The 25,791-nt window shown below is 43.9% G+C and overlaps 1 protein-coding gene across 1 annotated transcript in view; it reads left to right on the top strand.

Moving 5' to 3' along the window:
* The window catches only part of LOC138265628 (glycine receptor subunit alpha-4), a 500,430-nt gene that overhangs the window by 209,671 nt on the left and 264,968 nt on the right, over positions 1–25,791 (top strand). Inside the window, exons 4-5 of the mRNA XM_069213515.1 lie at positions 5,587–5,669; positions 8,260–8,397. Coding sequence (XP_069069616.1) covers positions 5,587–5,669; positions 8,260–8,397 — 221 coding nt within the window. The remainder of the gene's footprint in view (positions 1–5,586; positions 5,670–8,259; positions 8,398–25,791) is intronic.

The following is a 25,791-nucleotide window of genomic DNA, read 5'->3' as shown; positions in this document are numbered from 1 at the left end:
GAAAGCAAAATACTAACGAGAATTCATTATGTTACAGTGGGTGACCTGTATGTATTATTAATCATCCAAATAACAGTCTTGCTTGCTTACTTGCTGAAGTTAGGTGTATTTATGAGTATGTATTACAGTTCAGGGTATTTTATTTTTTATTCATATAGGGTATTTAAATCTTTCAGTTCTGGGAAGTTGTAGAACTATCAATGATCAAAGAGAGTGAGTTATACAGAGAAAACCACAAGGCATATTGGATGGACTAGTAGAAATATTGAACTATCACATCAATGACCAAATGCCCAAGGAATTTTATATTGTAGAAATCAGCGCCTCTGCATTACAGATTGAGTCCACTAGTAAGAACAGTGGAGGTAAAGATATCCAGTGTCTCTTTTTTTCTCTAGTCTCATTCCTTTTTCCCCAGATCTACTACCAACCTGCATAGATATTCTATGCATGATGGTAGGTGGGATCTAGGAAATGTGAATACTATAATCACTGTTGTTGGATCTGGATTGCCAGGATAGTGCAACAGTGACTGCACGTCCAGGAAAAGTTACCTGTCATGAAGATGGAAGAAAGCACCCCCCAAATTTCCACTGATGCCAAATCACTTAAATTTATTACTTTATAACAGACATTGTATAAAAAACATTACAGCCTGGTGCTAGCTTCCTTCTCCTATACTTAATAAAGTCTTAACTCTCAGAATCAGATGTAAAAATCACTTTCCAAGCTGTAATTCTAGTCCGACTAATGACCGGCAATGCCCTGTATAACACCTGGGGAGAGAAGGAGGCTAAAACAAACCCTGCATCTGCCTCAGGTAAACTAACACAAACACATCATGATGTGGCGATTGAGTCATATAGTACTAAGTTTTTTTATCTCCAGTACTCATTTCCAAGAAATAATATCCAGTCCTGGAACCTGCCTAGTGAATGTCTAGGCAATGCCAAGAATTAGATGAAGTGTGCTCACTCACGTAATGTGACATGCTTCATTATTGACCACCTCATCACACCCTGGTAAGATAATACTACCAGTGCAGACTCAACCTCAAGGGGGACTACCTTGTGGGAGTTCTTATACATTGCTTGTCTGGATATTTCTTGGGATCCAGTTAACTGACTAAAAATATCTTGGGATAAACCACAAGGGTTCCTTTATTTGGTGGTATTTCTTTATGGATAAAATACTATTAATTTGGGACAAAAAGGGGTATCATGGCCCCTGTGTCCCCCTATAGTGCTGGCATGTTTGTGCCCTTCTAAAAAGCCTATACCAGGTCTTAGGCATTCATCAGGGATAATAGGATCTCATTATTACTGTCATTGGTGAGTATAAGTAAAAAGGCCCACCTTCCCTTAATCGGCCAAGGTAGGTATGCTAGGCATTGGGAACATAAAACACAATCTTTAGGTTGATAGTATAGCCAAGCCACAAGTAAATCAAGTGGTCCATACTTGAACTTTAAAACAATAAATAAATAATAATATACCTTTGGCACACATGACAATGCATATAAAGACACACAGATGCTCATCAGGTGTAATACACTTGCTGTTTGTAATCGGCAAAATACACAAGAGATAGTAGTTGTAGCAGTTTCATAAACATCTAGCCTATCTTACCGTAAATAAGAATTATCTTTACAACATATGTATGTATGTTAAATTAAGGAAAATACGGAAATCATCAACATTAAAAATATTATGTTTTGTATTATTTTATAGTTAGGAGTCATTGATTTTTTTCGTGCCATACTAACAGGAACAACAGAGGGATACAATTATAGTAAAAATTATAAAACAGCAAAGAAGGAGATAGTTGGATAGTGTAATACAATGCTATAGAACTTATTGGCACAGGAAGGGATAGCTGTTAAATGTGTGTGTGCCCTTGTGAGAAGACATTTACAGAATTCCTGGATAGAAAGAGTTACATCAACTAAAGGTTCCACTACAACATCCCTTTCAGATGGAGCAAAGAAAGTGAAGACATACAGAAACAGAAGCAAATACACAATAAACAAATACTGTCTGCATTTTACCTGCTAGTCTTGTATAATGTTCTTTAAACTGTCTTTCTTCCTACAATTGAGCTAGTAAACTCAACTGATGCCTTTCCAAGCTATATGACCTAGCTCCTCTAATTACAAGTCAGAAACCCAATTAAAACACTTGACAGAGAATTATTGTATTACCGGACAGGGAATCCAACCACCCAAATTCGATCTATGAATTATATGCCACAACAGGATTTCCAGAGCAGACACTTTTCCTGCTCAGAAATCACTGTTTGTCAATCACAAATGACCCAAAATGCCAAAAAGTACCCTGCCATTTCTCCATTAAAGAATAAATGTCTCCAAAAAAATAATACTAGAAAGACAACCCACACAAGAAACACACACACACAAGACAGAGATTTATCTGAACTCACAGATGAGGAAACAGCTGTTTTTGGAAGCTTCTGCACTACAACAAACCACAATGTGTTAGCTGACAAGAAAATTATGACTTTATGACTTTAAGACCCTGATTAAAATTTAGGTGGCCTTACCACCAGCCTGCTGCCACAGCAGTCCAGAAATCGCCACCAAGCAAGTGGCATCCCGCCTACTGTATTATGAGTGTCCCGGGGGCTGGCTGTGTGTGGGCAGTGGAGTCATTACAGCTGCACACTTCAGCTCTGGAAATGAGTCAGAAGCCAAGGAAGGCCATCCTACAGCGCCTCCAGCCAGTCGGGCTCGCTGCTTCCTTGCTTATGTTGTGCGAGAGAAACTGCTTGCACTCGACCCAAAGGCATTGGAGAGCAATACATGGGCACCAGTTACATTACACAAGGGCACAATCACTCTTGACCCAATATTTTGGCTCACTACCTGCCCTTCTGCAGATTGTTGCATGGCGGTGTCCCTGCCAGGGACAGACTGGTGGAAAGGTAGGTCCTGATTGGGCTAGATGTGAGCTGCACAGGACCCCCTCCATGGGGTGCCTCTGCCGCCACTGCCCCGGGAGCAGAAATGTCAGCAGGGTCAGTGGTCCTGATGTAGTGTTCCTGTTCACTTCCTGATCGGATGGTCGGACCGCCTGGGAAACAGGCAGGAGGACCATAGAAAATGTGATGGAGGGACTTTTCCCGCCGTCATTGTAATCATGCCCTAAAATTAACTCATAGTTACTTGACTTGGGAACCCAATGTGCTGTGTGTGATGTTTGTGTATGTCTGAGTAAGGGGATGTTTTTCTGTTAAGGCTGATTTTAATTTCCTTATGATAAAGGCACACATGAATATGCTGAATTATGTAGGTAAACAAACACTGGCAATGCCAACATGCCTCGTTTAAAATTGAAAATACCTCTTTAGCCACTGGTGTGTTTAGGCACTCAATAAGCTATCATACATGCATTATAGTACTTATCCATGCATTCATGCATCCATACATCTGCTCACTAGCTCAGTTTTGCATTCACCAATTTACTCAATAAAGCTCACAAACTCAACCAGCATGTAAAATATAAAATAAGAGCATAATAAAAAAGGAAAATATTCCACAGCCTAACTGTGGCTGGCACATGCTGGCAATACAAATTTTAATTAAACATAGAAGCTAGGAGACATCCTGTATTAGTATTGTATCATTGTTTTAAAGTTCCAAAATATCCTTCAGGTTTAGAAGCAACCTGTTAGCCATCTTGGAACAGTAAAACAATGCTACACTATGCACAAACCATTCCAAGATAGCCAATAAATGAATATCACATTGGGAGGCCATGTGGAAATTGCGCACTAGGAATCCAGCTATCCCTCAAATCACAAGTTAACTGTGTCTTTGAACCTACACAGTACTCTGCTGCCTTTCAAATTCACTCAATTATACACAACAGTATGTTTTGCATAGTGTAATCACTGCTGTTTTAATCCTAGATAGCTAAAATAATGCTTCCAAACATGGTGACATCTTGAAACGGTAACACAATAATTCACTACAGAGAATACAATTCCAATTGTCTTTAACATAAGCTTTTCACCGTGCATAAGTCAGACCTACTCCCCTTGGTTTAACATTTTATAATAAACAGATTATACCTATAGCACCTGGCATGCACTTTTCCCAATGAACCAATCAGGCGAACAGCCTTTATCATGGGCTTGTCATCATAAGCAATTCAGGTTTACTGTATTGAGTGTATGCTTTCCCACAGGGCAACTATTAGGCATAGTCATAGAAGTACACATATGTGTAAAATTACAGTTGGCAAACCAATACACAATTGTCCTAAAAAGGGTTACCTATTGGGGAAATATTTATGAATAGAGCAGTAAGTACAGTGGCATTGGGGTCTAGAGATCCGATGAGCCCACTGGAGCCATATTATATATTCATCTTACTATCATACCTAAGGATGGGGCCCATTTTTTCTTGTTTACTTTAAAGCTCAAGACACCTGTTACACCACTGTTAACAAGAATAATCAGTATTTATCAAAGTGAAACTCTTGTACCAAATCTTCTGCTTTCCAGGGTTTGCCAGATAGGGTAGCTAACACTGGAACCATTGCTTATTATGGTAGCCTGTGAATTACAGGTAGTAAAATGCATTTCTTTAACATGGTGTAGTAAAAATTCATCCTTGAAGGCATAATGGCTTTCACATGTATTTTTCCAATACCACCTTGTTCATAACTTCTCATAATAAGCAGATGAGATCAGACCTATGGCATCAGACATATTTCTTTCCACAACACCCAATCAAGTATGAGGCCTACAGACTTTATCATTACTTTGTCACCAGAACCAACTCAGTACTACTGTATTGATGTTATGCTTTCCCTCAAGGAAACTATTAGGCATACTTTTACAATGTTGTAAACATTTGGGAAAGGAATATACAACTCTCCTCCATCCACAAGAGGTCCTAACAAGAATCATCACTTGGTACATTTTTGCCCTCCTCCCCCAGGGTTTGTTAAAGGGAGAAGTCAGAATCCATGTGGCAAAAAACCTCTCTGTAGGCTTTAACACAGTGTAATAACAATCCCCCCTTAAAACCTTCATGGCTTTACCATATGCTTTTCATAATAAATATGCCAGGCCAACTGCTCTTAGCGTAACTTAATATAATGAACAGATCACGGCTATCCCACCATGGTCACAATGGCCACTTCAGTCCTGTTGTATTCAGCATAAACTTTCCTGTAAGGCAAAACCTGCAATACAAGCTTCAATAAAAGCTTACAGCATCTGCTTTACTCTAGACAGTCAGCCTGTGGGTGGAGCCAACCCCCTCTCTCAGTAGTGTTCCTTAAAGCTCCTTTTTCTGTCAGTCGCATACGTTCTGACAACAGATGTGCTATCATGCCAGACCTATAATTGTCCTGTGGGCTGAATCAAGTGTTCTTGTTGGCTGATGTTTTACAATATTTGTGCTTTTAAATAATTGAGGATGAACATGTAGCATTTATATTTAATTCAGAATATAATTTCAAGGAATTCATTTCCTATTATTTATTGTTTCAATCAATTTCTCTTTTTGATTCAAAATGTAAAAAAAGTGCAAATATATATTTTTTCTTGTTCTAACAGGCTGACCCTCATCCTTTCATGCCCAATGGACTTAAAAAACTTCCCTATGGACATCCAAACATGTACTATGCAACTTGAGAGCTGTAAGTATTTTCATTTTTTTACTTTCTGCTTTTGGATTTAATTAAAACACAACAACCTTCCAATTCTCAAAATATTGAAAGTTCGAATCGTCTAGATTAATTTGCTATTCTAAATTTGAGTTGCCCATTAATTCTTTTCCAAAAGCGCTCTTTTTTGGCACAGCAGTTAATAGCTCAATCCTGTATAAACAAAATCGAATGACAATCTTTCATGTTCATCTTCTCTGTCCAAATATTAATAATCTAGGCAAAATAACAATTTCCAGTAAGGATAATAAAGTGTGGTAATAAATCATGCAACAAGGAGGAATTGTGCAGAGCTGGAGCAAACTGTTGTCAAGCTCCAGGAGTAGAAATTGTGATGTAAAATCACAGCCACAACACAGGCCCAATTCTCAATGTTAGTTGAACATTTAAGAGTATATTTTACTAATTTGCTGGTGCCCAGTGATTGACTGACAGGTAAAATTATACTAGAATGTTGTAATTCTATGTGTGGAAAATCTAATCACAAGGATAGAAAACTGGGGGTGTTCTACAGCACGAAGACAGTGGAATGAAGATCATGAGAGAGAGACTGTATGTTTGTTGTTATGTACAAACGTTGGTTAAAGAACATTCCCACAGAAGATGCAGTTGGAGACTTTTTCCTGCTTATAGCAGGAGTACACCCGTACCCATGGTATAGAACACGAATAGCAAGAGCGAGCAGTCTCTCGCTAAAGTACTCTTGGGATAGGATAAACACTTAAGTTTCCCCTGCATTCCGATCTATTGTCTTCACAAAAATTGCCCTTTGCGTCCAAAATGGGTGCGTGAAGGCATTTTGTGCTAAGAAAAAGTGATAAATGTGCTGTTGGGGTAGAATTCCACCCCCTCTAGCTTAGTCCCAGCATTTACTGCAATTGTTTAGTACAAAGTACACTCTTGTGACGCAAGGATGCGTTTTGCATTAAGAAATAGGACTAAATGAGGCAATAAACTAATGGAGAGGGTGAGCGGCCGCTCGTGGTTACTAAATCTCCCTGTGCTGTAGAATTGTTTCCCCCCCAAATTACTCCTAGTTAAGCGAGGAGACTTAATTTCAGTTTTATCGGTAATTACGTCAAAGAGTAACATAGAATTACTGAAATTACCCCAGTTACGCTAGCCAATTCAAATTTCGCCCATGCCATATGAATACATTTCTATAACATGGCCCTCAACCAAACTGAATATGTCTAGGTATTGTTGTGCTGGTGTGAGACTGATGTCGAGGTTTCCTAGGCATTTTGGGCAAAAGTGGTGCACGATTTGCCAGATCTACAAGAAAGTGGCGCATTGGTCCCAATGCGCCACCTTTCTTGCGCCGCCCCTACCCCACCTAATAACACCATGGTAGTGCCATATTTACAATATGGCACATCAATACGGCGCACCAGGGTGCCTGTTTCCACAATAGGTCATAATTTATGATGCTATTTTGGCACTTTGCTGGATTAGCACCATAAATGATGGAGCTAGTGCAGCAAAGCACCAGGGAGGCCCATAGGTTACTATGGGCCTGTCACTTTAACACCTGCCCAGAGCAGGCATTAAAAATTATGGGAAAAAGGTGGCAGTGAAATCTTGTAGATTTCACTGTACCATTTTCTACAGCCTCCCTACGTGGCAATTATTACTTGAATACATTATACCTGGTGCTGGTATTATGTGGTGCAAGGGGTTACAAAGGGGCGCAATGCTGGCATTGCGCCACTTTGTACATATGGTGTGGTGAATTGGCCTCCTTAATGCCATATTAGCGTAACAAAAGACGAGGCTAGTGTGGCGCAAGGATGCGCAAGGACGCACAAGGACCTTGTAAATCTGGCCCTATGTATGGATATGCATGATAACATATTATGTCATCATAGTGCATCTGTAAACCTAAAAAAAAGAGTGTCCACTTCTGTGAAAGTACAATAAAATGCACCCACAGATCGAGGCATGAGACCGAAGGGACTGATAGTGCTTCACTGGGAAAAAAGGGGGACAGCCCCTTGCAAAACAGTAACACTTGGTATAGTACATGTTATATGTCACTGTGTCTGATTAAGAAGGACATTGGTGAATACACTTAAAGTTAAAACCTTCTTAGAGACTTAGAAAAAATTTATTTAATCTGTCTACAAAGCTATGGACGTTAAAGTGCATTTCAATTTGAATTAAAACTAAAGTTAAGTAATAACGTAAGGGCTTTAACTTGTGGTTTATAATGTGGTTCCTAAGTTGGATTTGAGAAACATGGACTATGCGAAATAAATAAATTAGTTTTTATCATTTTTGCCGTTTTATATTGTAATTGTCTATATATGCATATATATATGTCGATCCTTCTTTAAAGTTCTGTTAACACTTTTTGAAAAAACTGTTTTTTCGAACTTTCACATTCCATCAGATCTCGACCACACATCTTATTTACTATATTTCCGTTTTTTTACCCCCTGGTGATGTTTCTGCTATTTTTTCACTCTCGTTCCTTATTAGTCTGTGATTTTCTGTTCCACTTTCATTGACAGTACATTACCCCGTCACCAATATCTCTCTTGCTATGTGTCTCTCTTTTCAGTTGGCTACACTATGAATGACCTCATATTTGAATGGCTGGAAAAAGGACCTGTCCAGGTGGCAGAAGGGTTGACTTTGCCTCAGTTTATCCTGAAGACAGAAATGGATCTGGGATATTGTACAAAACATTACAACACAGGTAAAAGGCTTATAATGTCCACTAATAATAGTAAGCATTTAGGACCATATGTACGAACACTTTTTCCCATAGGCACAGAATGGGTAAAAACCTTTGCTACATCTGTCCCTTAGCTATCAGGTATAATTTATATTCTGGCACCACTTTTAGCAGAGGTAATATGGTGACAAAATTGTGCAATTTTGCGTCATGCCTAATCCTTTATGATGCAATATTAACCATGGGACCGAACATGAAGCACACATATTTTAGAAAGTTTTGTTATAGTCAAGCCTTTGCCCTTTCAGCAGAGTAGCATGTTTACAGGGCTACTTAAGTGGGTGGCACAACAGGTACTGCATGCCTACTAGAAGCATTTAATTTACATGCCGTGGGCACACATAGTGCACTTTAGTAGGAATTTAAGTAAACTAAATATGCTGATTGGGTATATGATAATCAAATCATGTGTTAGGGAGAGAGCACAAACACTTTAGCACACAGAGTTTTAAGGTCAACAAAAATGAATTCAGCAAACTTGGAGGCAAGCAGGCAAAAGGTTCAGAAGACTACCAAAAGGCTGACAGGTCTAACACAACAAGCAACAGCTAGCCTAAACCTGGATCAACAATTTGAACCTGAAAGTCTCAAAATTAAACCAACTCTAGGACAAATAAATTCATCCGGAGAACTGACCTCACCACCAAGGAACAAATCACCAAGAAAATCAAGGATAATTGGTACCAGCTCTCTACTAAAGAAAGTGAATCTAGTTCTCACAGAAAGTAACTTAGAAACTGCTGCTAAAGCTCATGTACTCTCACATCTGGATGGCAGCAACAGCCTGTTCTATGGCCTCCCAGTTTCAACACTGACTCCCATAAGGACCTCATAAACACTGCAGCACACCTTATCAAGGGGCTAAAGCATTGGGACCTCATCACTTCCACCCCGATGAAACTTCGCTGCCCACTCCATCTTCGAATCCAGTTTAATCAACTACAAAGTCATCACAAACTGCACCCTCAACTACCTGCCCAACAAGCTCGCAATGCCTTCTCTGGTGGCTCTCACCACATCTGCAGTCAGAACACCATCAAACTGGAAACAAAGCAGAGCAAAATGAAAATAAATCTAGCAATATCCTTTCTTGATCTTTGCATCCAGGGTAGGGAATAACAACCCATATTCATCAATTGTCCTATTACTACTCCTATTTAGGAAAGAGCTAGGATGCACACCTTTGAAGAACACTCTGTTCTCAGGAGCTCACTACTCCTCGAATCACTAGTTTATTGTGATATTCATCTTTGATCCTCTACACCACTATGCTGCCTTTCAGATAGGTGTGTGCTATATAATTACCAACTCCTTACACATTTATTTCTCATGCCTTTCGGCCATGATCTGTGAGCTCTAATGTCCCCCTGACCTCAGTTCTCATTTAAGGAGTTGATGATGTTTATTCTTTAAATTTATTTTTTAATATTAATTACCCTTCTCCAACTTGAGGTGTTCAGCAAGTGTTTGCTCCGTATATGGGGAAATTTGGAAACTGGCTCGCCAACCGCTACTGATTATTTTTAATGGCAGCACAACATCAATAGAAGTTGCAGTGCTGTAGAGAACTGTTTATTGAAGGTGGTTTCTACCTATTTATGGTGTCCTATGGGGGTGTTCCCCCATGTTGTGGTCCTCTTGACCCTATGCTAACACAAAGCTCTGCCCGCCTCATCTAAGCAACTCCCACCCACAACATCCCACCTCCAAAATTTCTGAACTGCACATAACCTTTGAAATGCCACAAATCCTTGTGGTCCTCGCATCAGAACCCAAATTAACCAACTTGTTATCTTCACACCAGAACCCACATTAACCAAATTGTCAAGCATGCCCGCTCAATAGAACATGCCCTTGTCCTTGACCCAAATCTTGGCTCCCTTGTTTTTTGCCTGTTCTCAGCCCCATCTTTCCTCCAATCATCTGAACAGTTTGCCTTCCTCTGCCACCAGAAAGACCCTCCCCTGAGGTGTAATTTCTGCTCCCCCCAACTCAGAGCTCCTTTTCAGTCATTAATCAATCCTTCCAAGGGCCTCCTCAACCCTTCCAAATGTAGGTTGTTGCCCTGCTTGGACATATGCACACCATCATGCCTGAAAAAGTGCAGTGTCTCAAAGCGAATGCTCTCCTGTGCTATCACCTGCACTCCTCTCACCTTGCATAAACCACGCCCTTCCACATCCTCCTAGGCAGCAGCCTAGTCAAAATCACATCAGTGGAACCTGAGCTGACCTTCTGGATTTTCAAGTCCCACTTCATGGACTTCAGCAATTCCAACTCAGTGGATTGCACCAAGTCATTCTCTCTCTGGTGAATAACTAACTCATTAGGCTTGCCCCAGTTTGCCTTATATTCCCACAAGGCTGGCACCAATGCCCCCAACGTATCCCACCAAATCCAAACTAATGGATTTTGGCACCATCTTTTTCAACCCCAAATGATTTCCTCCAAATTGCCTCTTGGCCTGTACTCCAGCCCACTTCACGAAGGAGTACTGGCAGATCCATACATCCCACCAGTGAGTCTCAGCACTAGGAGCACTGCCAGCAAAGCAAATAGCCCATTATTTAAGGTCTTGCTGAACATACCTCCACACACAATTGCTCCTCAATCTCCGGAAAGCCCATAAGCATCCTCTCAGTACTCCCAGCATGAGGCCTGTGTTTTCTTTGCCAATCCTGTGTAGGAAAATGAGGCACTCACCCCAGCACTCAACTCCAAAAAGACCCATAACTGCAACCAAGGGAATTCCCATGCCTCCACTGAATGGTGTATGAGCACCACTGTCCCCTTTCCGTTCTGGTCATTATTAGAACTCCTCCAATGTATGTCCAAACCCTTTTCCCTTCATACTGGCCAGCACCTTTCTTGACTGCCTTTCCTACTTATCAACTCTGAAACCCTGTAGGTTCCAAAGAACATCAGACAGAATATCGCTTTAAAGAGCCCTGCCTTCCCAGTGGAAGTGCGTGCAACTCTTTCCTTCTCCACTATTGCCCTCTGGACCCCAATCGAAATTGGGTACAATACCCATGCCACCTTGCCATGCAGCCGGGACTAGCTGTCTAAAATTCTCTGACCCATGTCTCCACTGCAGGGGCCATATCCTCATTGCGTCTTCCGCAAATGCAATACCTGCCAACTTCGCCTCTTTGGTAATGGCAGATAACCCCTACTATATTTTCTCCAAGATGAATTCCAGCATTTTCTCATGTCTAAACCATAAGCCAATCCTTTCATTGTCTTGCTGTCTGTAACCAGATGCTATGAACTCCCTCCAATCTTGTCAGCACATGCTCCTCTTTGACTCCACCAGTGAATATTCCTCTAGCAAGCTCGCTTTCACAGCCTAATGCTCCACAAGTCTTCCGGAACACAAAGCTTTTCCATCACAACATGCCGGGCCAAGCCAGAGAACCTAAAACACTGTCAATGAAAAAGTGTATCAGTCACTCCATTGTCCAGACCCACAATGTGCCTAGCTCAAAACAAGATGTTCTTCTACATGCATAGCAGGATGAAATCGCTCAGAATATTCAACACCCATGCAACAGAAGCAGTTATTCTCTTCATTACCTGTACCACTGCTGCATTATAAGACACACACATCATCATCCTCTTCCTCAGCTTATCACCCCACAGAAGCACTGCCAGTAATAACGAAAAAGAATCCTAAAAAGCAATTCTTTGCCCATTGTCTTTCCAGGCTTGAGACCAGACCTCTGCACACCAGCGCCCCCCCTAGAGCACCCTCAAACCTTAATTCCTGAGAAATCTGAAAAAATCTCCACCTTCCATGTCATTGGGTAATTTTGCATCCACACTGTCACTCCGTTATACCCCTCAAGATCCGTTTCCAGACAAAATAGTTTTCCTCGGCTCGTCAAGCAAACTATATAATTTGACTTCACAGCCCTAAGCACCGCAAATGCAATTCTCCTGCAAAAAGCACCCGAGGGCCACTACCCTGCATGCAAAATTCAAATGACCCAACACTTTTTGCACCAGATGCAGCTCACACTTCCTTCTCTGCAGTAGCTCATCAATCAGCCCATTCAGTACATTCATCTTGTCACTTGGCAGCTGCAACATCTTTGCCACTGAGTCCAACTCAATCCTCATAAATGTCAGTGTGGGACCGGCTCCTCCAAATTTTGGGCTGCCAGTGCTATGCCAAAGCTGTCCACTGTCATTTCCAATGTCTTCATCGACCTCACACACTCACCCAGTACTCCTCCTCTACCCACTAGCAAGAAATCATTCAAAATCCCGGCATACAAGAAAAAACATTGGTGGTACATCTTTCTCTGTTCGAGAAACCAAACTGTGGAATTCCTCTCTCTCCATATATCCTCTTCCTTCACTCTCTGATGAACCCCAAATCTCATTCTACTACTGTGATCTCCCTAAGATCCTTTCTTGATTCTTCCCTCATCTATCCCTCCTTGATTCACCTCAAACCTCAGTTTACTACTATGATCGCCAATATAACTTTTCTAGACACTTCCCTACTCTTTTTCTCCTTGACTCACCCAAATATCAGTTTACTACTATGAGCTCCAAAATAACACTTCCTACACTTTTCACTCCTGTATCCCTCCTTTGACTCATCCCAAACCTAATTTTACTACTATGCTCTCTCTAAAAACTCTTTCTAGACTACTTCATCCTCTATTCCTCCTTTGACTCCTCCCAAACCTCATCTAATATGAACTCCCAAATAACACTATCTAGACTATTTTCTCCTGTACCCCTACTATATTCTGTTCAATCAAACTAACAGACTCATATGCCCATTGCTAAATTAACAAGTTATATTTTCCTATGATAATCCACTATTCCTTTGGGTTCCATGCTACTCACCAAAAAGCACTTCAACACCCCATCAGGAGTAGTAAGGGCTATATCAATACAATTACAATTACAAGTATTGGAGAACCTGTTATGATGCCACTACTGTGTGAACCAACCCTCTAGTAAGGTGCTAAATTTCTCAAACACTGCGCATAGGCATATATTTATCCATGAAGCAGCCACCCTAAAAATGTATTTGCAGCAAGTGGAATTTGTCCGGGTGTACCGGCAGAAGGTGAAAGGCTGATTAATAATACTGTCTTGCCCTTTTTCACACGAGCCCCGCACCTTCACACCAAATGACATCCTCCTCCGCTGCCGCCAATGTAAGTACTGCGCCGTTCCCGGCCTCTAGTGGAGGGGCGTTTGGAGAATAGCAAGTAGTAGGGCCAGGGAGGCAAAGCAGATGAACACTTTTTGTTGTTTCCGATGCTTAAAGATGCCCAGTGAGTATACTTCCTAGGTATGTATGTCTGGTAATTCAGTGACCGCCTGGAGGATATCGTGTACTGAGGACCAATAGTGTTGAAGCGCTAGACAGGTCCACAACATGTGTTTTTAGATCCCCGTCTGGGGTTTCGCAAAGAGGGCAGTGTGTTTGTGCATCGGGGAAGTATCAGTTGATTTGGCCCGGAGAAAGAGATGCTCTATGCAGGATAAAGAACTGTATATTATTAAAGCGAGAATTGTAGCCATTCTTTATCATGTAGCACTTTCCTGTAGTCATCTTCCCGGTTGTGCCATAGTCCAGGTAGGAGAACTAGCAACAGGCTTCTAATGGCTTTCAACAGCCAAGTAAAAGATGCTGACCGTTGCCCATGATCAGAGTAGTTTGCACTACTGGATGGGTGGCAGGTTCAGCATCTGAGGTGTGCCACAACAGTCAGCAGGTACAAACCATCTACCTGTGGAAGAGCAATTGGCCAGATGGGAGGATGTGATCTGTCATGAGTTGTGCAAAGGAGTGGAGGTGACTGTCAGTTAACAGATTGCCTATGGTGTGTAGGATTGGATCATCCAAGGTTGCATGTCTTGCTCGGTATAGGTGCAGGGGAACTGTGTAAGACCCATCAGAGGGAATTCTGGGGCATATGCCGGTGTACCTGTACCCTAGCGAGAAATGTGAGAAACACAGGTTCTGGCCACTGCTACCCCTAGTGGCGGGGATAATTTGGTGTGGATTTGGGAGTAAGAAGTCAGGAGTTTGTGAATGTTGAGAGAATCCCTTTATCTCCATTGGTCTCCCATATATCATCCGGCCGTCCACCATGATATCCACTGTAGCTGGGCCACTAGATAATAGGCCTCTAAAAGGGAGTGCCCAGCCTGCCCTCATATATTGGTAGTTTTAATTTACAAAGGGCCACTCGTGTCTTCAGGAGCTCTAGACTAAATTGCCTAGTAGGGTATCCAACTCCTGGTAGAAGGTGCAAGATGAGACAATGGGAGATTGGCAAAATAGTAAAGGAGTCCAGGCACCAGAACCATTTTCAAGAGGGCTATGCGTCCAATGTGGGCCAGGTGGAGTGACTGCTAGAATTGTATTTGTGTCCTAATGCCTGGCAATGTCAAATAGAGGTTAACCTCGTAGAGATCGAGCGGGGTGTGGTCAGTGTATTCTCAGGTAGTGGATTGCTGCTTCTTGCCTTCGGAGGGGGGTTTCCCCCAAATAGATAGGTCGCTGACTTCTCCCAGTTCACTTGCAGCCCACCGAAGCAGCAAATTCCGCCAGGGTGTGATGTAGCTCGGAGTGGTCTAGTGCGATCTCGCAGAAATAGATCAGCAGGTCATCAGCATAAAGGACATTGGAGTGAGTCATGTCCTCTAGAGGTATGCCCCAGTTGTGCCCCTTCGCTCTGAGCCGTATGGCCAGGGGTTCCATCATAAAATGCTTCCCCTTTGTTTTGGAGTGAGTTGAGACACTTTTTTAATGTAGGTGAAATTATGTGAATCTGCAAGTTGTGTTATTTTGCAGCCATGAAATTTAATGTCTCTTGCAAGAATACTGAAACAGCAGCTGAGAAACACTTTGGCCCTCATTATGACCCTGGCGGACGATGTTATTTTGGAGAAAAGTACTGCCAACAGGCTGGAAGTACTCTTCCCCAAAATATGACATTGGCGGTTTGGCTCAAGCCAAACCGCCAATGTACCACTCCGTCTGCCAGGGTGGTAACAGCTGCTGGGCTGGAGACTTCAGTCTCCCACCAGGCGGCCGTCACTGTCCCACCCGCGGGATTATGTCCCCACCTACTGCCATGGTTTTCAAGGGCTCCTTGCTGCCACGTAAACCATGGCGGTAGGCAGTTTCAGAGACAGGGAATTCCTCCCTGTCACAGATAGGGGTTTCCCCTGCCCCTTTCCCCTCCCTGGAGTCCTCCTCTGCCCTCCCACTCCAGACCCCCACGACAGACACGCACATTCACGCACCATCATACACAAGCATACACACACTCATACCCACATGCACTGACGCATGCATGCATCCATTCACACACACATCCACACACACACATTCATACAAGCATTCACACAATACAACATACTCGCACACTCACAACCATGCATTGACACATGCATTCCACACGCCACACACCCGCATGGATGCTCACACAAACATACACCAACACCCCCCCCCCCACACACACACCATACCCCTCTCCCCTGTCGGAACACCCATCTTACCTGATTGCAGGGGGTCCTCCGGCAGGAGATGGGATGGGGCGCTGCTGCCAGCATCAGCGTCCACCAGCAGAACCCCGCCAGGCCGTATCATGTGTTATGATACGGTCTGCAGCGGTCTACTGGTGTGGCGCTGTTACTGGCAGCAGCACCACCTTAACGCCATCCGCTGCCATGACCGCAGCCGGAATCCCGCCATCCTTCTAGCGAAATTCCGGCTACGGTCATAATATGGCAGACGGCAGGTAGCCGCGGCGATGGTCTTTTTGTCGGTCAGCGCCGCGGCGGTAAGCGGTCAATACCGCCATTGTCATAATGAGGGCCTTTGTCCTTGAACCAGTGTTTTCCAGTACGCAACGTATACACTCACATTCAGTTTTTTATACAAGATACCATTGGGTACATTTCAACCAACTTCATATAATTCCAGGTATTTCTTGTCATATTTCACACAAAAATTATGATTCTCCATTACCTATAATTTGGAGCATATACATAGATATATGGATTTCCACAAGAGAATGTTACCTTTACCCCACAATCTTTACACCACCTTACCTTTAACCTGCAGTCTTTAGTCAGAAAGTAAGTACAACGCATGTAAGTATATTTTATAGGTTTTTAACTTTACCACACATCCTTAACCTTACTGTAATTTACCACGCAGGTAAGTATATATATTTTCTTAAATCACATGCATGTTCATGTTGTTTAAAAAAACAAAATGTTTAGGTAAGAGTAAAGGAGGTAAGGATGATTTTAGGGCTAATGGGTGGGTAGCGGTATAGTGAGGTATGGGTGATTTTAGGGTTGAGGAATGGGAAGAGGCAAAAGGAGGTAAGGGAGATTTTTAGGTTTGAGGGGTGGGAAGGGGCACAGGGAGCTACGTGTGATTTTAGGGTAGTAGGGGTGGGAAGAGATAAAATACCTACAAATTATTTATGAACATGTTTTTGACAAGAGCACATCTGTAGCTTAGGAACGTATTCTAAAGATTGTTATCCGACCTGTGGTTTCAGCAAAGTACTGAGTGGAGGTTGTGGGTAGTCAATGCATTTTGCAGGGCCATCCCCACCTGTAATACACCCTTCTATCTCCAAAGTCTTCCACGGTCTGTGCATTTTACCAAGTTGTAGGTGCCATTTATGTAACAAAATTTCACAACTTGTGAATCTGGATGCGGAATGTCCAACCATGATTGCATTTCTGAGCAGTTTAGTTCCAATCAAAGTCTCATGAAAGTTTAAAAAAGAGGCTCTAGGAGAAAAAATTTATACATTTGTTTTTCGAACATTAACTCTAGAGTTCTCAGTGCAGTTCTCAGCGCGGCTCGGCCCGGTGCTATTGAAAACCATTGGTCGCGGAGTGGGCTCCCTCACAGTACCCCTACGGACCCCACAGAAGCGGGCCATGCCCTGGTCAAGGTGCGGCTTGTGGGGGCACGGGGGAGTCCACAGGGGAGTTCCGGCTCATGACGTAGCTCCGGAGCGTCCCCTTCCAGTGAGGGGGAAAGTGACCCCAGGAGGCTGGGAGGCCAGGTGGCTGGAAAAAAAAAGGATCGGAAGCTCAGGAGCCTATGAGTCACAAACCCCCCCCCCCCCGCAGAGGGTCTGCGCACATTGCTCCTGTGGAGTTGGGAGAGCTGGGTGCAGGAGCAGTGGGCCAGTAGGGCAACTGCAGGGAAGCAGCAAGGAAGAGGCATAGGGGCAAAGAGGGCGAGAAGAAGCAGGTGGCTCAAGAGCGAGGCAGAAGTGAGGGGTGCCTGCCCAGTGTCACGCCCTCCCACCTCCCTATGCCCATTGCTTCACCTTTGCCTCACCTCCATCCAGAAAGTTCCACCAAGCATCAAGCATCTCCTATGCCCCAGGCTTCCTAGGCTCCCCAGGTGGCGTGCTCATGCCCCTCCACCACACCAGTGACAGCCGTAGCTGGCGAGGGGGTGAGGCGACGTCCAGTGTAGCACAACCCACAATAGGACAAGAATACCAGGTGCAACAGGCACCAGGAGTATAGGAGCAACACGCATAGCGGGGGGACAGCGAAGACTGGGGCGCTCACAGCATAGCACTAAGGCCATGAAGTTTAACAACCCACACAGCCCCTGCCAGCGATGCCAAAGAGGAAATACAACACACGCCGGCAAGGGGCGGGGGTTTGCTTGACCCTGCAATTAAAATGCTCGGGCTGCTCTGATTACTTAATGGCTGACAGGGTGTCTGAAGAAGCAGCGACCCCCCCAGACCATGTAAAAATACAGACCCGACCCGAAGGAAAGGACACCATAGTCTGATTTCTCTGTAAACCAGCAACAGAGGTTCCAGAGTGGGGCAGTGCGCATGTACGGCTGCACGCAAAGGAGGAGGATGTAAATGTCCAATCCAGCAAAGTGGGGCAAACACCCGCACACAGCACGATCTCTACAGGGGGGATCATTGCCTACAGACCACTCTCATGCCCCCCCTCAATCTTAATAGTCAGTCACCAAGAGTCCTTTGCCGGCATCTCCTCCCCTCTTCAAGCAGGGATCGCATCATCGCAACCTTTGAATAGAGACCTTTCCATCACAGCAGAGAGCGCCACTCAGTACCTCAACACTTCAGTGGTTCGCTCCCCCCAGGGATCGTATCATCAACACTGTTGAACAAAGTCTCCACTACCACAAAAGACACCGCTGCTCAGCACTTCAACTCTCCTGTGGTCTGCGCCCCTCCAGGAGTTGGCCACCAAATGCACAAAATGACGACCATTGCCCAAGTAGCCCGCAAACTTGAGTGGTCCCCAGTACAAGGGATGTTGGTGGAGGCATCTAACCCCTTAGAGTTATCGCCCGCATCTGGGGGCATACCAAAAACCTTGCTCACCAACCAGGGCAGGCCCAGTCTCACAGATCAAGAGCTTGGGGCACTGTCTGAGCAGTTCCTCAATAACCTAGAGGAGCAGATCGATAGAACACTCGGCCTCACCACAACAGCAAGAGCACCCAAGAAACACTCAGGTGAGGATCAAGAAGGAGGTGGACCATCTTCCAGAACAACTTCAGGGTGCTTCATAAATGCACAAGAGCTGGCGGCTATTAGAGCCTCGCAGGATATCATGGCAAGGGTGCTCCTTTTTCAGTCAGACAAGATGACTTGTTTCAGTCCCTGGCCACACATCTATTAGAAATCAGAACAAAGGTAACACACATGGAGAGCCTCCTCATCACCATAAGGAAGGGAACCCAATGCTCTTGCTTCCCAATTCTTGACAAGCTATGCTCTACCAAATATCCTAATTGAGCTAGTTGAAGTAGTCAAGGAGACAGCAAGAAACGACAAAACCACAGCAGCAACCTCGCCCTCCCAAAGGTGCCAATCCGCCCAACCAGCTCAAGTTCAAGGACAAAATATCATCCTATCAAGGGCTAATTCAAGCAGCCCATTCCATACAGCTCCTGGGGCTGACAGCCCAACTTCAGTTATTTCCTCTGCCCTGGCAGGGACCTAAAGTCCTGCACGAGTGAAAAACTGAAATCTGAGGCTAAAACCAACAATATAATCGTTGGTGTAGCACTGCTATCACGTAACTCCCCATCAAGCTTATCCAGGTTTCACCCACCACCCTTACAAGGAGAGCGAGGAAGAAACAAAAAAAAGCAAACCAGGAAACATAGATGCCAAACGAGAACTGCCAAAAGGCACAAAATAAAGATCGCCCCTGAAGTATTGGAAGTTAGTGGCACAGCAAAGTTATTCCCAATTTTTCAGGCGTGCAAATCACAAGCAGCCCAGCAACAAGAACAAGTGATCAAACTGATGTCGGCTTCACGAGGCGGGAAAGGGAAAGCCACATCCTTGGGACAAACATCGACACCTGCCACACCATAGTCATCGCTTCTGGCTCAATCACAAGAGCAAACAGTAGCGCCAACAATGCTGGCTCCTAGGAACTATGAAGCAGGAGAAACCTCTGGCCTGCGTTTGACATCAGCCAATAGTAAAAGCGGCCCAGTTGCAATACCTTGAAGCCGAGGGGCGCAGAAACCCTCCGAGGACTACAGAACTCAAGATCCAAGGACCTGTCCGAACACAACCCTAGTAAGGACCACAACAGCTTTCTCCCGGAAGGAAGGTGTAAGGGAGCACTCTATCTCATACACTACACAGGACAACCATCATGACATGCAAATTGGGCCCAAGGAGGACACAACAACCATAACACAAAGAGACAGTAGGTACCACTGGCTTTATAGGCAACAGAGAGCGGGCCCTCCACTTAGTGGCACATGCAATTCATCACGCCCCTATTGCAGAGACTTCACTCCTCTGGCCACTTCAGAAGCACTGTCAGTCGGACAGGCTACACTAGACCCAGTAGAGCAGGACTCTCTGGACCTAGTGTTCATCCCCCATTATACCTCAAAGGGTCTCATAAACATCCTAAATAGAAGGAATTTATTGTGCTTATTCTCTCAGGTGCCAGCTCTCAGGCACATTACCTCGGAGGACATGCAATGGGTGAGGTTTGAGCCACCCGCTCCAAATGTAACAAATGAGATCACAAAAACAACTTGGAAAAGTGCAGCACAGAGGGCTGCCGTCTGGGACGAAAGGGATTCTTTTGCAGATTGGGGCATTGAACTATATATCCCCCCACCGGACAAATATCCATTTATCCTCTTAAATATTGTCCTTGCTCAAAAGCTGAAAACTGTCCTAAGGAGGCTCAGGTGAGGGGTGGACCCATGGGACACATACAACAGTGACTCCGCAGATAACTATAGTCTGCGAGCAAAATAGAAGAGAGGTCCATATGGGCACACGATCATTCCCGCAAAGTAAGCAGACGGATCTGGAAGCACCAAGGTATTGGTCCTAGCATTAAGGGGACCATAGAGCACCATTCTTCGTGGTCACCGAAATCTCTGTCATTCTTGTCATGGAACGTGGCAGGCCTCAGGAGCATCATTAGATCTGGCGAGGTCATGTCCTACTTAAGCTCCAACGACATCATTTGTATGCAAGAAACCTGGGAATGTACTCAATCTCTCCTGCCAGGCTATTATGAGATTTTCAAGCCAGCCATGCGGCCAAGTATCGTTGGTCGGCCTTCAGGCAGACTATCCATCTTCATTAAACACGCAGTCCGTTTGGCAACCACTGAGCTTGCAGTCACCAGCAAAATGGCCCAAGTAATCACCATTAGCGGTGTGAACATTGCTCAACAAAATTTGGAATTGATACTAATTAAATGCTACTTAAACGGCACAAGGAAATCAAAGGCAGCAACGATCCTCGAACTCCTGGAGAACTTGGAAACAGTCATCTTCAAGCACCCTGGCCATGAAATAGTTATGCTGGGTGATTTTAATGTATACAGGCTTGATACCCAAACAGAGGATCCCCACCAGGATGGAGGCAGTCAACTACTTCACAATTTTGTGACAACCTTCAGACTATTGTCAGCCCGAAAGGAGCACATGAATAATTGGAATGGGAGCCCCTTTCCCTCATCATTCAAGGGAGGCTCAACCATTGATTGCGTGTACCTCTCAGAAAAACTCAAGCAGAGACTTAGCCACTATGAAATCACTGAGAGGGAAGAGAGCAACCACAGTCCCCTGAAATGTATAATTGATTCACAAGTACAGGCAGCAGAGCGGTATGCAGCGGTAGGGGCCTCAATGGGCATAGAACAAGCACACCAGGTGAGAAGAATTAAATGGAGACCAGAGTACTCATCTAAAATAATCTGATGGTTAAAAACCCAGCTTTTAGAACCAAACCCGAATCTCAAATGATGGACGAAGTCGATGGGTGATCTACACATGTTGTTGTTGGGTAAGTCAAGGTGTGCTCATGCATCCCATCTTATCCAAAGAAGCAAACCACTACAACTGGACAAAAATGTACTCAAAGCAAGGCAGGCACTTTGTAGAGCCTTACGTACGCACAAGCAAAAGCCCACACCGGACACAGCGGCAGAGGTAACAAATAGCAGAAGATTTCTCAAAAAACAGATACGGGAGCTTAAGGGGGAAAAAGATAGGAAAGTATGGGGCATCTTATTTCAGCTCCTAAAAGACCCAAATCACGCCCTTTTGTGGGACTATGTAAATAAGTTAACAAATGGCCAAAAGACAAGAGAGAATGGTGTATCAGAGTCAGCATGGGTCTTGCATGTTACACTCTGGTACATGACCACCAAAGCAGTACTAGACTCTGCCAGTAATAGCAGGGACAAAATTCAGTGTCCACCCACTTCCCACAGTGATAACTCCTCTTCTAGGGCCAAGAAACAACAAGAGATAGAAGCAGATCAGCTAGCCACACAGCACGATGCAAAAGCTAAGGTTTTGACTACTTTTTCCATTAGCATGACAGAGAACACCTTAAAGAGGACTAGGAAGGATGGCGCTCCAGGACCTAACGGCTTACCTGCTTCTCTGTTCAAATACTCTACATCGGACTGAGCAGGGAGGCTGTCACAGATCTTTAACATCGCATAATCACCTGACCACTGTCCCGGAATCCTGGAGAGGGTCAATACTGTGTTCAATTTATAGAAAAGGGTGACCGCTCAGAAGCCGCAAACTATCGACTAATTGCTCTCCTGGACATGGAGGTAAAAATGTACGCACAACTGCTTTTGGACCAACTGGAAGCCTGGGTAGAGGAGTGTCCAATTCAGCCATTTTTCCAATCTGGCTTCAGATCAGGGGCCTCAACTGTGGACAACATCGTGGCACTAGCCTACTTACAGTACCAAGCAACCAACACTGCCCATCAGCCGCTATTTTGCTGCTTTGTTGATTACAGTGCGGCCTTCGATAGGGTAGACCGTGAAACTCTGTGGAAGAAGCTGTCTTTATGGGGTATTCCTCCACATCTTCTAAAAGCCATCGTCTCATTGTACTCCTACACTTGGGTCCGGGTTCTTACAGGGCCAGGGTCACTATCACGGAAAATAGAAACTAACAGAGGCCTAAAGCAGGGATGCGTACTGGCCCCTCTATTGTTCAATCTGTACACTGCAGACTTGGAGAAATATCTGAAGGTCAGCAGTCTGGTCCTACCTAAGATTGGCCTCACAAGACTCCAAATCATCCAGTATGCTGATGACATTGTGATAATGGACTGCACGAAAACTGGACTACAGCAAGCCCTAAATGCCCTGAACATGTTTAACAAGGCTAATCAGTTGCAGGTTACTCAGGAAAAAACAAAAGTCCTTATATTCGGAAGGTATAAGAACAGAAAATTAAAACCTGGCAACTGGGAAGCCAGACCATCCGAACAGCCAGGAAATATAACTACTTGGGTGTGTGGTTCTCAGAAAACAACACGGTAGGGGTACAGAAAAGCATAATCAGACATAAAGATGCTGCCATCACATAGGGACTTGCTAAATTGAATAACCAGCTCAGAAGCACCTCAGCTGCCCCAATATTGAGGGTAATAAAGGCCACCCTGCTTCCTGCTCTGCAATATGGTTACCTGGCATTTTCGGGGTGCTTAGAATTCAATATCGAACAAGCTCATTGTAGAGCATACTTTAAAAAATGTAAACAACCGAAATATACATGTTGCACTAGGCTCAGATAGGAAATGAGCCTAATGTCACAGCAGATAGACTGTCAAGCTGTCATCCTGAAATATTACATCAGTCTCAGGAAGGCCAACTCGCTCACTCTGAAACTCCACCTGAGAACGATTTTCGAAACTCCCGGCAACCCGTGGCATATGCATTTAAGCAAGGCACAGAAAACCTTTGAAACGAGTGACTCCATTCAGCTGGCAGATATGGTGAACTACACTGCTTGGAAAATATCAATTAATAGAAGAGCAAAGGAACTCTCAAGAGAGCTCGACATTCTGACATCCAAATCACCAACAACAGTGCCAGTGCTAAATGATTCTTATTTGAATGGAGCCCCGCAACCATACCACCTAGAAGCAATAAATGCAGGAACTCAGCATCAGATCCTGTATCTGCGAACACTAGTTCTCCCAATTAAGAACTTTAATCCTTCCTGGCCCGATCACAGGCAAAACACCTGCAGGCTCTGTGCTGCTGTCCCAAACTAGTAGCCAAAAGAAGACAACTACTAATTCCAGTAACCGTGGCTCATGAGGTGTGGTCCTGTATGGAGGTATCCAATCTTTGTTTTTCACACTCTGCGCCCTGGGCCCTGGCAAGAAGTGCAAAATATGTGACAGTTCTCTGGTGGCTGCTAGCCCAGTCAGTTGGGCCACATAGCAACATGCGTAAGCAGCCCTCGCTGCAAATGGAGACAATGCCTAGTTCTTAATTGCCTTTTATTTCGTTTTCTTCATTATTCAACTTTTACTGTAGACAATGTTTTTTTTTTTCTTTTAACCTTTGTAGTGGTTTTAATTAACTGATCAATAAAAATTGACAATGACACTCTAGAGTCCTTATAGTGCTAAAAACAGGTATTGGAATATAGCATTTTGCTAAGACGTGTTGATAAGAAAATAGCTCATCATTTCCAGATGTATCAAAACACCAATTAAAATGCGTTGTACTCATACAAAAGTTGCTGGAGACATTTTCAAATTATTTCCAATGACGTTACCTGTCCTGTATAGTGTTTACCCAAGGACTCAATTGTTCAATGAGCTCATCTAGTCTACTGTTTGCTGCTAATACAGGGAGTGCAGAATTATTAGGCAAGTTGTATTTTTGATGATTAATTTTATTATTGAACAACAACCATGTTCTCAATGAACCCAAAAAACTCATTAATATCAAAGCTGAATATTTTTGGAAGTAGTTTTTAGTTTGTTTTTAGTTTTAGCTATGTTAGGGGGATATCTGTGTGTGCAGGTGACTATTACTGTGCATAATTATTAGGCAACTTAACAAAAAACAAATATATACCCATTTCAATTATTTATTATTACCAGTGAAACCAATATAACATCTCAACATTCACAAATATACATTTCTGACATTCAAAAACAAAACAAAAACAAATCAGTGACCAATATAGCCACCTTTCTTTGCAAGGACACTCAAAAGCCTGCCATCCATGGATTCTGTCAGTGTTTTGATCTGTTCACCATCAACATTGCGTGCAGCAGCAACCACAGCCTCCCAGACACTGTTCAGAGAGGTGTACTGTTTTCCCTCCTTGTAAATCTCACATTTGATGATGGACCACAGGTTCTCAATGGGGTTCAGATCAGGTGAACAAGGAGGCCATGTCATTAGATTTCCTTCTTTTATACCCTTTCTTGCCAGCCACGCTGTGGAGTACTTGGACCCGTGTGATGGAGCATTGTCCTGCATGAGAATCATGTTTTTCTTGAAGGATGCAGACTTCTTCCTGTACCACTGCTTGAAGAAGGTGTCTTCCAGGAACTGGCAGTAGGACTGGGAGTTGAGCTTGACTCCATCCTCAACCCGAAAAGGCCCCACAAGCTCATCTTTGATGATACCAGCCCAAACCAGTACTCCACCTCCACCTTGCTGGCGTCTGAGTCGGACTGGAGCTCTCTGCCCTTTACCAATCCAGCCACGGGCCCATCCATCTGGCCCATCAAGACTCACTCTCATTTCATCAGTCCATAAAACCTTAGAAAAATCAGTCTTGAGATATTTCTTGGCCCAGTCTTGACGTTTCAGCTTGTGTGTCTTGTTCAGTGGTGGTCGTCTTTCAGCCTTTCTTACCTTGGCCATGTCTCTGGGTATTGCACACCTTGTGCTTTTGGGCACTCCAGTGATGTTGCAGCTCTGAAATATGGCCAAACTGGTGGCAAGTGGCATCGTGGCAGCTGCACGCTTGACTTTTCTCAGTTCATGGGCAGTTATTTT

This window comes from Pleurodeles waltl, chromosome 2_1 (assembly GCF_031143425.1).
Source record: "Pleurodeles waltl isolate 20211129_DDA chromosome 2_1, aPleWal1.hap1.20221129, whole genome shotgun sequence".
NCBI classification, from domain to species: Eukaryota; Metazoa; Chordata; class Amphibia; order Caudata; family Salamandridae; genus Pleurodeles; species Pleurodeles waltl.
This window is presented reverse-complemented; position numbering and strand designations above follow the sequence as displayed.